The 13,522-nt window shown below is 37.8% G+C and overlaps 1 protein-coding gene across 1 annotated transcript in view; it reads left to right on the top strand.

Annotated features, from left to right (window-relative positions):
* The first annotated feature begins 220 nt into the window (after positions 1-220).
* Positions 221-13,522, top strand: part of LOC117402908 (striatin-like) — a 114,593-nt gene continuing 101,291 nt past the window's right edge. Inside the window, exon 1 of the mRNA XM_059024403.1 lies at positions 221-621. Within this exon, the coding sequence (XP_058880386.1) occupies positions 403-621 (219 nt within the window). The 5' untranslated portion in view covers positions 221-402. The remainder of the gene's footprint in view (positions 622-13,522) is intronic.

A 13,522-nucleotide genomic window follows, 5' to 3' on the forward strand; every position in this document is an offset into this window, starting at 1 on the left:
TTATAGTTTGTCAGAAATAAGTATTATTGGTTCATGCTTGACATCATATCTTTAAAATTTGTTTATGAAAGTGTGATTAAACAAATGGGTAAGTCGAGTTTTGTTCTAACTGCCTAGCCTTACCGTTTGACAGAAGAAACAAAAACTACAAATCCCAGAATGCTGTAGAGAACGTGGGTCCTGCCCCTAAAAAGTGCATGGTGTGGGCGTGGGCTCCTGGTTTGACGTCATTGATAGAAGCTGGCTGTCAGAGGCGAGGTCTCTCCCCAGCAGAGAGAGCTGTTAGTCGTTTATGTTTATTTTTATATTCGTGTAGCGGCTGAGATCAGAGTTAGCCGAGGAGCCCCCGACACACAGCTGTGCCAACCATCCACGATCCGAGCTTTCTTACCTAGCTTGGCCATGGATGAACAGGCGGGTCCCGGAGTCTTTTTTAACAATAACAATAACTCGGTGTTGTCCGGCAGCGGGAAAGGACCGGGGCCGCAGCCTGAAGGAGGCGGAGGGGAAGCGGCCAGGGCTCAGTACAGTATCCCGGGGATCTTGCACTTCCTGCAGCACGAATGGGCCCGATTTGAGGTGGAGAGGGCACAGTGGGATGTGGAGCGGGCCGAATTGCAGGTAAACAAACTCGGGGAGTCACCTCGACTGTATTGCACTCTCGAGAACATGAACATGATCAGGTTTTTCAAGAACTGTACAAAATCGACAGAGGACAGTTCCTCGGCATTTTCGCACAGCCTGACATAGAGTGTCTTATGAAATACATCCAGGGTTGGGTGTTTAACTTTCGAAATTTGAAACGCAAGCTCGTTCGGGGTGTTGCCGAATTCCTAGGTAAAATCTCTCAAATGCGTTGTTTTCAACAGTATGAAACGGTCGTATAGCATTTGTCATTACTGGATTGCGTCAGAACAAGTTAATGAAATAAAAAGGGACTCTGAACCCACTTAGCTAGATGTTCGAATGAAAAACTTGTTTAAAAAAATGGCTATAAGATTGACTTAAGGAAAAGGATTTTGACGTAGAAAACTTTTATTTTTACTCGTGTGGCAGCGTATCCAAATCAGACCTGGTGCGGTGTACATTTGAAATGTTCATTTGCGAGGAAACTGTTTATGCGAGTGGGTGGGAGGTATAAACCAAGCAGAGAAATGTCAAAATGTATGCACAGTTGACATTGGGCCTGTGTGCTAATGTTTGTGGTGATTTATTTTATAAAACAAGCATTGGTTCATAACTAGTCTTGTGTACTGGTGCCAACAATGTTATATAGTGATGTTATAAACTAGTATTTGAAATGCGTTTTGCAGCTTGGGCAGGGATTTAGACGCATATAGTATAGTGGATTGGACATACACGCAGTGCCTAAAGCTTAGACCATGTCGCAAACCACTGGCAAGATACCGTTCGTCATGTATTAAGCCAGCAATGAAAAGACATGTATTGAAACTTGATCCCTGGTCTTCGCATGTGTGCCCTTTTTGATGCGCAGAAAAAGTACTGTAGTTTAATTCAACTGTGATGGGTTTTAGAAGTGGAAGACTTTCTTGTGCAAAAAATATACCTTATTATAGTGCAGGAACTTCATTGGCAAAACAGGCACAACAGTTTTGTATTACATCATTTATAGTAGAATATAACCACCTGCTTGGAACTTTAGAATAATTGTACACAGTACTGTGCCAGCCCCACCCTGGGGAGCAAAATGCCTGGTAATCTGCTATTTCGGGGCTGTCAACGAGGAATGTTGTAGAGTAGCTCCTTTTTAAAAAGTAAAAACTTACCATAAACCAGCTTTAATTACTTCACAAAGCACCCTGTAGTAGAAAACTGTTTGGCCAATAGACCATGTCAGGGCAGCTGCCTGTACAAGTTTTTGTAACATATCGGAGCCAGACATGCATGAAATACATAGCTAAAGGCTGGTAGCTTTTATATACAAAAGGTCTGTTTGACTGAATTTGCCTGTTCCTGGAATCCAACATGCTGTTGAACAGTGCAGATATGATACATAATCTTTTCAGGATGCATAATGCATTATCTAAATTTGAATACTATCAAAAAGGACCTCACCATTATTTATCTCTTGCTAGTAATCCCCTCATCAAACCACCAAGAGACTATCACAAAAAATATTTTGCATAAGTGTTTTTTTTAATTTTTTTAATTCCATTCTAGGGGGGCCTATTGTAACTTTAAACATCTGAAGTTCTTCTTATTAAAAGTTTTATTACAGTAGCCTACCTGTTTTTGTCTACAATGGCCATCTGTTGCCTCCAGATAAGATGTAGATTATTATTATTTGTTTATTTAGCGGACGCCTTTATCCAAGGCAACTTACAGAGACTAGGGTGTGTTAACTATGCATCAGCTGCAGAGTCACTTACAACAACGTCTCACCCGAAAGACGGAGAACAAGGAGGTTAAGTGACTTGCTAAAGGTAACACAGTGAGTCAGTGAGTGAGCCGGGATTTGAGCCGGGGCCCTTTTCTTTAACCACTGGATCACACAGCCTCCTCTGATGCCACCTCTCATGCAGAGAGATGCTGGATAATGCATGAGAACAGAATTGTAGGTATGAAAACTGGAATTTATTGGGCAGCATTTTAAATCTTTAAAACTGTATAAAACCAAAAAGTGCTTTTTCAGGCCTGAAACCACGTGTCTGGATTGCCTTTTTTTTTTTTTTTCTTCTTAATTAATTGCTTTGGTAGCTAAGTAATACACTTCTATAGCTTATAACTGATATAAAACATTAAATTAGTATTTGATTTGAATTTTCAGGTTACTATTGCAGTTCAAGTTAATAAGCAATAGCAGTAATTAGGCAAACAAACCAGTAATGTTCAATGCTAATGATATTTGTCTGATCTATTTACTAAGTGATGAAGGGTCTTGCTTTTTTATTATTTATAAAGAAAGAATAATTATTTTTTTATATATATGAAAAGGCTATTTTTTTGCACCAGTACAAAATTCGAACAAGATTTTAGACTGTCTTGTTCATCAGGTGAGATTGGATTTGAGAAGAAGTTTGGTTTAGCGGTTGATTTTGTGATTGGTGAATTCTCTAATGTTGAGATCACCAAACACATTTCACTCAGAGTAATCTGAGCCAGATTCAAACCTAGCACTCCAGAGGTGGAAGGCAGAAAAGCTATTGAATTAACCAGCTGTGCCACTGAGAAGAATTTCGTTGTAGAAATAGTGCCTAAGTAATGGCATTTCATAGTAATCGGTACAATACTCCACTGTACAGTTTCTATTAGTGAAGTCTTGTGCTGGCAAATGTCCAGATTATCTGACATCACATGGTATGTATTCCAAGGGTTGGTATAATCCTTGGGAAAGCGCTGCTGGCAAAGCAACCTTTGCTCAGACGATGTCTTAATAGTACTATCCCTCTTGATTGTGGTGGGGGACGCTATCGGCAAGCTTGGCATCATGACCTGAGACAAACAACTGAGCAACTATTGAGACTGAGCATTAAACAGATAATAAGTAATGCTGTCTGTCTGGAATTCTATTGGGACACAGGCAACATTTGGGCTACATGTTCAGTTTGTTCAATAAGAATATGTCAGTAAGACATGGCTTAGTAGACTGTTTTATTAAGATTTGACACACTTTAATGCAGAACTTTTATTGTACAGCTGTTACAGCATTACAGTCCCTTGACATGAAAAGCATGTGTTTGTTGTATAGCATAGTGGAAGAATTTAATTTATATTTACCATTTAAAGTGAAGTGCCCCCCACCAAACACATTATGGAGCACCTGTCTCTAGAGACCACTTTGAAATATATGTTTCCCATGTTTTAAAAGGTTGGCCTCAAAAGTAAGGCCCTCCTTTTTTTGTTTGTAGAATTTCATAAAAAAAAAACAAAAAAAAAAAAACACAAAAAAAAAAAATGTGATTCATTTATGACCCACCAGGATACTGTAAGTAGCAACTGGATTTTATTGGAGCACTAGGGAATCACCCTATCCTAAAAATAGGTGGTTAAGGAAATTCTGTGTGATTCCCCAGTTCTGTAAAATGATCCAATAGAATCCAACTGTGGCTTATGACTGGGAACCCTTTGTGTCTCCTGTATTATGTATGTATTTAAAACAATTTGGAAATTAAGATAATCAGAAGGACAGCTTTATGAAAGCGTCATCAGAAGACAAAACTATGAAATAACATAGTAAATGGACACAAGCAATTCGATTTGATGTTAAATTGAACTTGATTGGGGGACACAATACCGGTATGGTACATGTTTTGGTGTGTGAATTAGGTGTTTCTCTGAGGAGCAAACTGCTCAAAGGCTGGAAAATCCCAGTCAGATCCTGTAGCTGTGAAGGAAAATTATTTAATAGTTGAACACCTGTTTATTGGCTTTCCGCTTATAAAGTAATAGGCTTTTTACCACAACTCGGAGGTGAATACAATTTTTCTTCTGCTATTTAATGCAGGTTATTGTGTCTAGGTGATTCAGAGCCTGTATTTGGTTGGACTGGTTTTACTGGTCTACAGGAGGGTGGGAGGTCAGGACATGTTCTTTTCCATATGAAGGGCGGGTGCTGTTAACAGACCTGCTTTGTTTTTGTTCCATGGTTATTATGAAAAGAACGTTGTGTAAATTTCTTTAATCAATTTAGAGTGTAGTTGTGCTTGCCGTCTGCCAGTTATGAGGTTTTAATTCTGGCTTCGTCTAGTTAAAGGTGTGTTCACCATGATGTTGTTTTTTTGTATAGAACGTGACAAAATATTAGTGCAGCAGGGCTTTATGAAACGAAATCAAACGCAACAGAGACAAGAACTGATATGGAGGGATATTTCTCCTGTGCTAATGAACTCACTGTAGATCATCAATAGTTTTTTTTTATTCTATCTCATGGAAATAAGATAACAAGCACATCTAGGGCTGATTAAGATTTTCTTGGCTGATAGCTATTCCGATGCCCATAATAATAAATAGATACATTCAGCGTTCCCTCGAAGGCTAAAATGCGTGCATTTTTCGGAGTAACTGGCAACAACCTTCGCACTCAGTTTACTAACTTTCGCAAGTTATTATCATAAATATCAATCTCAATTGAGACTCCAGCCTCTCGAGGTAAACCTATTATTTTGAGACCCTTCTTACAAAGCATTAACAAAAGCATATTTGTGTCTGTCTTGCAGCTGATTCCCCTCTGTAAAAATGCACGTCACATTGTTTCAGTAAGACTAAGAAATTGGATTATCTATATGCGGATGGTGCGATAGTGTTCTCAAAGTTTTGCTGTAATTCGCATGATCATGTACTAGTCAATACCATTAAATATCATAATTCCAGTCTTAAACACGTAGAGAATAAGAAAGCAAATAAGACAGCAACAGTGGCAAAGCACTGCATTCTTCTGTGCTGAAAAACTAAGACCTAAGGTACTGCACTCAAGGCGGAGCTTTCTTGAAGTAAGTAAGCTAAATTAATTGCGTATTTCATTATTGTTTAGTTTATTTCTTTCCACGCTACCTGCCTTTAATAAGCAATTTTAAACCATGGCCGTTTCTTAATTGAATGATATTTTCTGACGACAAAGAAATTAGCTAAAAACAATTTTTCTAGCTGTACAATCCTTGCAGGAAATGGATCACTTTACTGTGTAAAGGATGTAGTCACTGCACTACACACCGTTTGTTTCATAAAGACATTCTGTCCGGAGACACGCCTCTTTTTAAATCTTACAAATAACACTTCAGAATTAGGAAAGAAACAATTGAGAGGATTGTTCATGCGTTTAAATTAAAAGGGGCGCTATTTAAATTACAATCGGGTAATACATAGCAGTGAACCTGTTTTAGAGCAACGAGTCAGTCAACACACCTTTATCAGTGTTTCATATTTTATCCTGGTTATTATTATAATGCCAGTAAAACACTAACCTTAATTTGTGGAGTACTGTACATAGGATTACTCTCACATGACATTGCTGGACTGTTACTAAACTGTTTCATATTTTTTACTGTTATTGTAAATGCCAGCAATAAGCTAAATAGGTCTTTTCAAAACACCTTTATTTGACATTTGGTTTTCTGAACTGTTGTAATATAATTCTTAGGTTTTCCTGCTTATTTTAATGCCAGCAATGAAAACATTATGACAGGTTTGAAGTGTCTTCAGGTGCTTTACTTACTATTACAGCAACAAGAGTCTGATTGGGAAGAAAAAAAAAAAAATGAATTGTGGTAATATTTATTAAAGTTACTTATTTTAACTACCAACATTATATTTATGTTCAAGTGCCATATTTAATTATTAATATGTTGATAAAAAGTGGGAACAAATGGAATTGGCCATGTTTGAAAAAAGGAATTTGGTATTCCCAAGAATGGAACCATTAGTAGCCCTAAAGATGGTTACAATTAAAGGCAGTGCAGACGCCAGTGTTTTAAGCAGTAGTATAAAGCAATTATATGTAGGCTATGTCTATGATAACAACTGACAGGGCTGCATAGGATCAGAGGATGATTCAAAATCCGAGGCAGAGCCACAATAAATGCCTTGTTTAAATTTAAAGTAAATTGTAAAATTGTTGAGATACTTGTGTTGGAATATTTTTTCAAAATTGTATAATGCAACAAAAATATATTAAAAGCATTAATGCGTGGCCGAAGGTTTCTCACTGATAATTTACCCTCTCAGTCAAAACGGCAAGTTTCTCCGTATCTAAAAAACATAGAGGAAACGCTGGATACATTAGTTCATGTATTTTAATTGCACTACAAGGCATATGTTTTATAATTACAGGTGACAAAAATGAACAGATATTTGATACATCATCACTTTCAATGAGCATTTGTATGCGTTTTAAAACCGCATTGTACAGTTCTGGCAGTGCAGTCTTGGATATAAACTTTCTGCTGGGCAGCTTGAAACGAGGCTCCAGACATTGAACGAGACGGCAAAATCCAGTGTCTTCCACAATCAGACGGCTGATCACCCAGAGCTATAAATTCTGTTCTACTTTTTTTGCCCTGGGATCTTCATGACAAATTGACAGACAGGCTAAAAGAATTGAATCTATTCAGTCTTGAACAAAGAAGACTACGCGGTGATCTGATTCAAACATTCAAAATCCTAAAAGGTATAGACAATGTCGACCCAGGGGACTTTTTTGACCTGAAAAAATAAACAAGGACCAGGGGTCACAAATGGAGATTAGATAAAGGGGCATTCAGAACAGAAAATCAGAGGCAATTTTTTACACAGAGAATTGTGAGGGTCTGGAACCAACTCCCCAGTAATGTTGTTGAAGCTAACAACCAAAACGTGCAAGATGGGCTGAATGGCCTCCTCTCGTTTTTAAACTTTCTTATGTCCTTATGTTAATTGCTTTGAATGGTTTGGTGCTGAAGTTAGTCAGCTGCTTTGTCTGAGATTGTTCATTTTTCCCGATCCTCCTTTTCTTTTCACTGCTCGTCCATAAAGAATCACCATGTTCAGCATGGTGCCGCATTCTGAGGTGATGTATTAAACTTGTTGTATTATAATCTTTAGAAGTGGCACCTCCACGTGAAATTATAGCTGCACACAACTTGCAATGAACTGCCCTGTTGGTTTCAGAGATTTTTAGTCTCGGCTAAAACAACAAAAACAGCTGATGGCCGATTGTGTCATTTTACCTTGTCGGTGCTGAATCCGATATGATACCGATTATCGGTACATCCGTAATCAGAACAGGTCCAGGCTTATTTGCTTTAAAAAGGAGAGGTGACAGAATGACTCAAGTTGAACAAATTGCACACTGAGCTTTTGAGTGAAAAAGCTAATTTTATTCTATTGTTACCTGATTTGTTATATAATATAAAAATTTACTTTATACAAAATAATGTCTTAATCCCTTAAAACTTGGGAAACCTTGAGATCTATAAAAAAAAGTCATCTGTTCTGTTATGAGCCTAATAGTCATCACTGTATTATCTGTTTGCTACCACAGACAGCGTTACTTCAATAAAAGTTAGATTGAACCACAGTTGAGTGGGCACATCCCTTGCCACTGATGATGTTACAGCAATAACTTAGAGAGGGGGCACACTTTGGTCCCCAGGAACTAAATAATTATACATTTAAAGACAAATGTTATAGACTAGGCTTAATATTTCTATTTCACTTCAAATCTGATAAGGATTCAATTAGCTGTGCAAAAAATTGCTAAGAAGGGGATATCTGGCAGCAGCTGATGCGGACATGTTAATGTTCCTGTTGGCTCCCAAAAATCTTCAGGTCCCGACCAAATCCTTCTGCGAAACTACCCTGCAGTCCTGATCTGTGCTTGAATAGCCTAAATCAGGGGTCTCCAATCCTGGTCCTGGAGAACTACTGGTTTTCGTTTCAGCCAAGCTAATTGCACTAATTATTGGCTTAATTAGTCAAGATTAACTAATTAATTCCAGATGTTTAGCCATTGATGACATAGACACCTATAAAACCTGAGGATTTGGGGCTCTCCAGGACCAGGGTTGGAGACCTGTGGCCTAAATCAAGAGTACATTACAGGGTTCTGTCACTGCCTTGAGCAATTCGTATAAAATAGATTTACTAGAATGAAAAGATGGAATGCCATGATTCTAGTAGAGATAGCTTATCATCTTGGATCAAATGTGGGATGATGTTTGTTTCTTTTGTACTGAAGAGTCCTCATTTGTTATTGCAGGAGCAAAAGCACCAAAAATAGTCAAAGGAAACCAGTGACACATCTCTGTTTGTAGAGGTTTTAGGGAAATAGTTATTGGTTTTGAATGGCAAATAAGCAGTTTGAGACAATATAGTGTTGTACAGTAGAACATCTATAACTTTTTAAATACTCAATCAAATTAAAATTAACAAAAAAAAAAAAAAAAAAACTTAAGCCAGACATGATTTTCTTGTAGTTTTGTCTCAATATAATTAGGTTACAGATGGTTTCCAACACATCCATTGCCAAGAATAGTGTTCTGGGAGTGGTGGTAAGGCAGGAAGCCAGCTAGGGCACTTCAGAGGCCTTCTGGGAAAAAAAAAGTAGACTCAGTACATTGACGTCTTGTTAAATTTAACAGTAAAGGTAACAGAAATTTAGAAATACCAAAAGAAACTTAGTCAAGTGAAGATTTCTAAATTTAGCACAATTGAGTGTTTTATGAAAAGGGAAAAGTGTTATCTGACATGAGCTGATTGTTGTTTAGAAACCAAATGTATTACATAAGTAATTGTGGGGGAACGGAGATGCAGACTGACCATATGCATACTTCTGCTACTGTTGCTAATGTTTCGGTGAGAACTTTGGACGACACTCATTTCTGACATGTATGTAAAAGAGATGGATGCAGCTGAGCCCTGAAGGTGAAAGAAAATACTGAACACTCATCCTAAGGGATCAATCCTTGTATACAGTAGCTAAGATGCTTACTTAGAGGATGGATTGAAGGTTTCATGTGCCAAAAGACGTATTGCAAGCATATTTCCATAACAGTTTAGAGCTGAGTGTAGTGGAAACATGTATTATATAAAATAATGGGCATTCATAGGGTTTGCAGGATACCAAAGTACATTTTAAAATCTATAAAGTTTATTAAGTTGAAAATGGCACAGTACATAAAATGCTTTCCATGCATATGCTATGAACAATATATAATTTCTCAAAATTATCTAAAAGCCTCCAAGCATTACTTCTGCTGTTTGTGTTGCAGTGCTTAATGGCCTTTTGTTTTTTACCCTTACTATTACACTTGATATCTTGTTGCTTGGTATTGAGTCTGTCTGTAATAATGTTTTTACTTTAGGTCTAAAATGTACAATAGCTTAAGCGTGTTTTTGACCAGGTCCTTAAATGACACAAACTGCATCACTTTGCCATATGACTGGTACATTTACATCCAGTACATTAAGCAACATGAATGGTAGATGAGTGCAGGAGTTTGTCACAATGATTTTGCATACTTATCAGTTTTTAGGCATAGCGTGTGGTATCAATAAAACAGGCACATGTTCATTTATTTAAAATTAAAAATAATCTTTTTCTGTTGAAGTTCAACAACTGGTGTCCAAGAGCAAATACATTCAGGAAATGTTTCCCTTCCTAGTCATAGCAGTCCAAAGTTATTACTGTATTATCTTATGTAGGATTGATGGGGCCGTAAATGGGAGTTCCGTTGTCCTTCCTGGTTCCACATCATAAGAGGTCATACAGGAAAGCAAACATTGGCAAGTTCTGTATGGGCGGGTTTGGAGGTTATATAAAACCTAACCCCCAGGTTTGTGAAAATCAATAATCTTTCACAATTTTTATTCATGAATACAAATAGGCTAAACTTATTTTTAAATACAGCGTGCCCTTGTAATTTCACAATTTAAATAATTTACAAATTTGGTTTGCAGTTAATGGTTAATTATAAGAAGTACTATACCGTAAAGCACCCTTCTTTTGTTTCTTTCCCTCAGTATTTCACGATAGTTGGATTAGTTAGATAAGAATTCAAAACAAGAAAGTTTTAAAGTGTTAGTGTTTACAGAAATGGTAATCTTATAGTTTGAAGTACCATAAATGTAGTATTTAGTTTACAGTGCTGTGTAGAGATGCACGATAGTACTATAATGTGCTGTAATACATTGTTTTTAAGTGTACAAAATGGTCCATGATTTTAGCCCCACCACTACCTCACAAATACACTCACCATTCTCCAGTGAGACCTGGATGAGAGAGAGAATTTAAAAATGGATTGATTTTCTATAATGGATCCAGAATGTTTTCACTTTTGACAGTAAGCTCCATGATTTATTTATTCAGAATTTCTTGGTTTGATCTTATTCCTTATAGTAGACTAACGTGAGGATCTTCTAACTGAAAACAAAGACTTGTCGGCACACTTTCAGAATAAAAACAGTTGTTGGAAATTGGAAGAAAGCAGCACAATATAATTACCTAATGTAAACGGCCTGAGAAACATTTGCTTTCAGACAAAGAATCCCCGCCTCTGGTCATTGCGCTTATTTGCTTTCTTGTTTCCATTTTTACTAGACTGTAACAGTGGTTGCCAGGGTTTTTTTTTTAATTCTAGATTTTTTAAAACTTATGAGCTAATTTCCTCACGACAACTGAGTTAAAGGACTCAGTAAATATTCTTGCCTCGTTTCCACTGTTTGGCGCTACAGGCTTCGGCTGCCCACGATCAGCTGTCGAAATAAAAAGAGCGTTTTAGTGCTTTTTACCAAACCTGGACAACCTCGCAAATTTTGACGTGCATCAAAAGTCACTAGGGGAATGTGGGATCGTATTGTGTTTTGTTTTAAAGAATATGGTGGCAGGGTAAAGACTTGCTTATGTAAATAAGTGTAGGGTTGACAGTGGTGAGGTTAAATCTGTCCCTGCCAGCAATTCCAGGTGTGGCCATTCCCCAATTAAGTAGTTGATTGCTAATTGGAGAATGGCCAACTGTATATAAGGAAGACAAAATATTTTGGCTGGGAGAAGGGAGTTATAGTAGGTGAGTATAATTGTTTGTGTACTGTGATTTTGCTCAGCCTAAGAGTCTTTGTTTGATACTTGTTCCGGTGTTTTGTTTAAACCTTTTATTTTGGCCCTCATGCCACTTGATTTGTTCCTGTGTTCGTTTTGGTTAATTATTGTGCGCAACAGCGCTTCACTGTCCTGTCAGAGGCGGTACTGCTTTTAGAACAAAGCAGACCGAACAATCGAAGCTGAAACTAAAAGAATGTTCATTGCTATTTTCATTATGGCACGACATATGATTTTAGGCGACCTTCTCGACCCAATTGAATAAACTTTTCAAAAGAAGAGGGGTGGAAAGTGAATCTGATTGTTCTTCGTCAACAGATAGCGACACTGATTTTTTTTTTTTTTTTAGCTTTTTTTTTCTGTTTTAAAAATGAAGGCTTCACACTGCTAAATGTAAAACAATAATACATTGTAAAGAAATGCCTTAATAACCTACGCAGCTATGTTTCATCACGGTCGTAAACAAAAAGATTAAACACCTCCTGGCTACGTGATGACACATTTCTTTTGTAGCTAGTTTGGCTATATCAGGTATGAGATGCAAAACCTGACCATCTGCTTGGGCAAGAAGTGGAATGGAAACACCCTGTTCTTCTGCTTTAGGCAGCTGTAGCTGGGAGCGCCAGGCACTGGAAACGGGGCATTATTGATTGTGACAAATTCACAAAGAAGCACAATTTAGGATCTAACTAGCAAGGAAAAAGTAAGCATTCGGAAATTGTGTGTAATACAGAATATACTTAAATAAACTGGACCAAAAAGCAATTAAATGATGTTAAGAATTTAGTGGCTGATTTAATTTAAACTTTTAGCAAATTAAACTATTAGACTTTGAACCCTTATATGGGAATACTGTGCACACGATTGGTCTGCTGATCTGAAGTTGTTACCTGTTATATACTACCGTACAATAGTGGTTGCAGTTTTGAGTGAGTAACCTGGGTTAGTTCTTTGCCATTGATCTGATTGGTGGATGCGTTTGCCGCCTTCCGTTTTTTTTTTTTTTTTTTTTATCTCTGCTGTGGGTTTTTGAACCCACAAGGGGAGAAGAATTGCAAAAAAGAGTTCCGGTTAGTAATAGTAACAGCACATTGAGTTGTATAACAATACTGTTACTTTCTGCAGAACATTGCAGTTGACCTTAGATTAGAACCTGTTTGGAAGCTCGATTTTAAAGGGGGATTCTTTTCCTTATTGGTAAAGCGCCCTGATGAAAAGATTCTCTCCAAAGAAAGCTCTGTTTTTTTTCTCTCATAATGTAGTTTGCTTCCTGTGGGTGGAAGCCTATGTAAATGCGTGGCATTCTGTATGATTAGTGAGCCTGCAGCACTGCAAGTAACAGGGAGATGGATTCTCTGTGATATAAGCTATGGCAGGTTTTCAGTGAAGAAAAACAATTGTGTGTCGTGCGGGGAGCAAATTGTTGTGCATATTAGCTGTTCCCATTTTTGCTGTGCATGGGTAAAACAGTAAGAAAGAAAGAGGCGGGAGTTACTCAGCATACATAAGCAGCTGTATTTCTTTCTCACAAAGAATGAACAGGAAACAGTTAATTTGGTTAGCAGTGTGGGCTGTACAAAGTGTGCTGGTGGCAGTTGGCTCTTGCAGTGGGTGTCTCTCTCTCTCTCTCTGTCTCTGCAATGATGTTTAGTACAATCCATTCTGTAATCTGGTGCACTGTAGTTGGAGGCTGGGGGTATGGGTTGGGGGAGCAGAGAGGAGATAATACAGTACCATCAGCTTCAATTCTTGGCACTCCCCACTTAAAAGGTGTTGCGCCCTTTGAAAGGGGAGCATGTATGAGTTTGCAAGCCCGCTGCTGCTGCCGTACCTACTCGTATTTTTAAAATTACTTGATGGTTGTTACCTTCGTGCAGGGGTCTCCAACCCTGGTCCTGTAGAGCTCCTGGGTCTTCTGGACCTTCTTTCAACCGAGCTCTCAATTACTTAATTGCACCAATCATTGGACTAATTAGCCAAGATTAACAGGTG

Source organism: Acipenser ruthenus, chromosome 5 (assembly GCF_902713425.1).
Source record: "Acipenser ruthenus chromosome 5, fAciRut3.2 maternal haplotype, whole genome shotgun sequence".
In the NCBI taxonomy this organism is placed as follows: domain Eukaryota; kingdom Metazoa; phylum Chordata; class Actinopteri; order Acipenseriformes; family Acipenseridae; genus Acipenser; species Acipenser ruthenus.